Genomic DNA, 1467 nt, shown 5'->3' on the forward strand with positions numbered 1-1467 from the left:
TGACCCAGTTTGAAAGATGCCAGACAGCAAGGCCTCAGCTTGGGGCACTTAGAAGGGGAATTGCTGCTGGAATAACACCGCTTAATGTCCCTTGTTTCTTCTTCAGGAAGCGTTTGAAGGCCAGGAACCTGATGTACATCAGACAGATCCTGTATGTCTTGGAGAAGTTTGTAACTGTGCTGGGCGGTAAGGAGCACCACACCCACCCTAACAGGCCTGCTCAGCTTGCTGGACTTGGTTCTCTAGGCACCATCAGGACACATGAGTTTTCTGTGTCCTCAGAATTGTCTTGGCCATTGATTTAGAGAAGTTTTAATTTTTTATAGCTTAGTTGAGTTATCTGACCTTAGATCATTTTTAGAATCCTAGTGTATTTGCCACTTTCCTGAGTCCTTTTTTATTTTGCCAGACCCTACTCCATAGGTAGTAATAATAATAACATAAATGTATGACGTTTTTCGTACTAGTGATAGCAGTTTGGATTGCTCCTGTGAGGGAAGCAACACAGGCAGCCCTCAGTGATAGATGAGGAGACGAAAGCTAAGAGCAGAGAAGTGACCTGAATACCGTTCCTGAGCCCAGTGGGGGAGACCAGAGTCTGCTGGCTCCAGGTCCCATGCATCTTTCCAGCATTCTGTACTATGACCCTTTCCTCAGTGATCCCTTTGAAGGCTTTCATAGAAGTCCAGAAAGCCAGTGGAGATTGTTCTAGAGGGATTTTATCTTACGTTGGTGCTCTTCGCTTCCATTTACCTTGCTGCTGTTACTGTGCAGCCTGTGCATGTCCTGTTTGCACCCATGTTAAATGGGGTGATCGCTCTGTCCCTGCCTTCTTGGAGGAGGTATAGAAAGAATGAAAGCATAAGGCTTTGAGCTCCATAGCACACATGTGGGTCAGACTTTGAGGGTCTCTAAAACCTCCTGTCCTCAGTGGGGTATTATAAATTGCAAAAAATATACAAATGTTCTTATTTGACGAGCACAGTGGAGAGTGGGAGATGATCGGGGGAGTGGGGTAGAGGACTGCCATCCTGACTTGTTTGAATTCTCTTTTTCAGGGAACATTAAGCAAAATCCTAATACACAGAGCCTCTCACAGACAGGTAAGAGGACGAGCCTCATGGGCCCGGAGCTGGTCCGCGCCAGTTCTGAGCTTCCCTCCGGGACCGGAAAGCCGGGCTCTTCAGAGCAGGACTCCAAGGCTCTCGTTTGTCTCCCTTAGGGACGGAGCTGAAGACCATCAATGACTTTCTCTTTCAAAGCCAGATCGACAACATCAACCTGTTCAAGGTAAAGGTTTTACCTTTTCACATTAGCATATCCATCTCACCCTTGCTGCCACCTGTGGGCAGAATGCTATGTTAGCTCTGTGGAAGGAATTAAAAGTAAGTTCATTCTGTCTTCAAACAGTCCAGGCATGTCATGAACCCTCAAATAAAGCAGTGTGCCAGCAATAAAAAAAAAAAA

At 46.2% G+C, this 1467-nt stretch overlaps 1 protein-coding gene across 1 annotated transcript; it reads left to right on the forward strand.

Annotated features, from left to right (window-relative positions):
• The first annotated feature begins 107 nt into the window (after window positions 1-107).
• LOC102883025 (putative ATP-dependent RNA helicase DDX11-like protein 8) lies at window positions 108-1425 on the forward strand. The gene is made up of 3 exons (XM_025041883.1): window positions 108-186; window positions 1059-1103; window positions 1223-1425. Exons 1-3 carry the CDS (start codon window positions 132-134, stop codon window positions 1363-1365), a joined length of 243 nt encoding a protein of 80 aa, XP_024897651.1. The 5' UTR covers window positions 108-131; the 3' UTR covers window positions 1366-1425.
• Window positions 1426-1467: the final 42 nt, after the last annotated feature.

The sequence above is a fragment of the Pteropus alecto genome, unplaced genomic scaffold (assembly GCF_000325575.1).
Source record: "Pteropus alecto unplaced genomic scaffold, ASM32557v1 C18592652, whole genome shotgun sequence".
Lineage (NCBI taxonomy): Eukaryota > Metazoa > Chordata > Mammalia > Chiroptera > Pteropodidae > Pteropus > Pteropus alecto.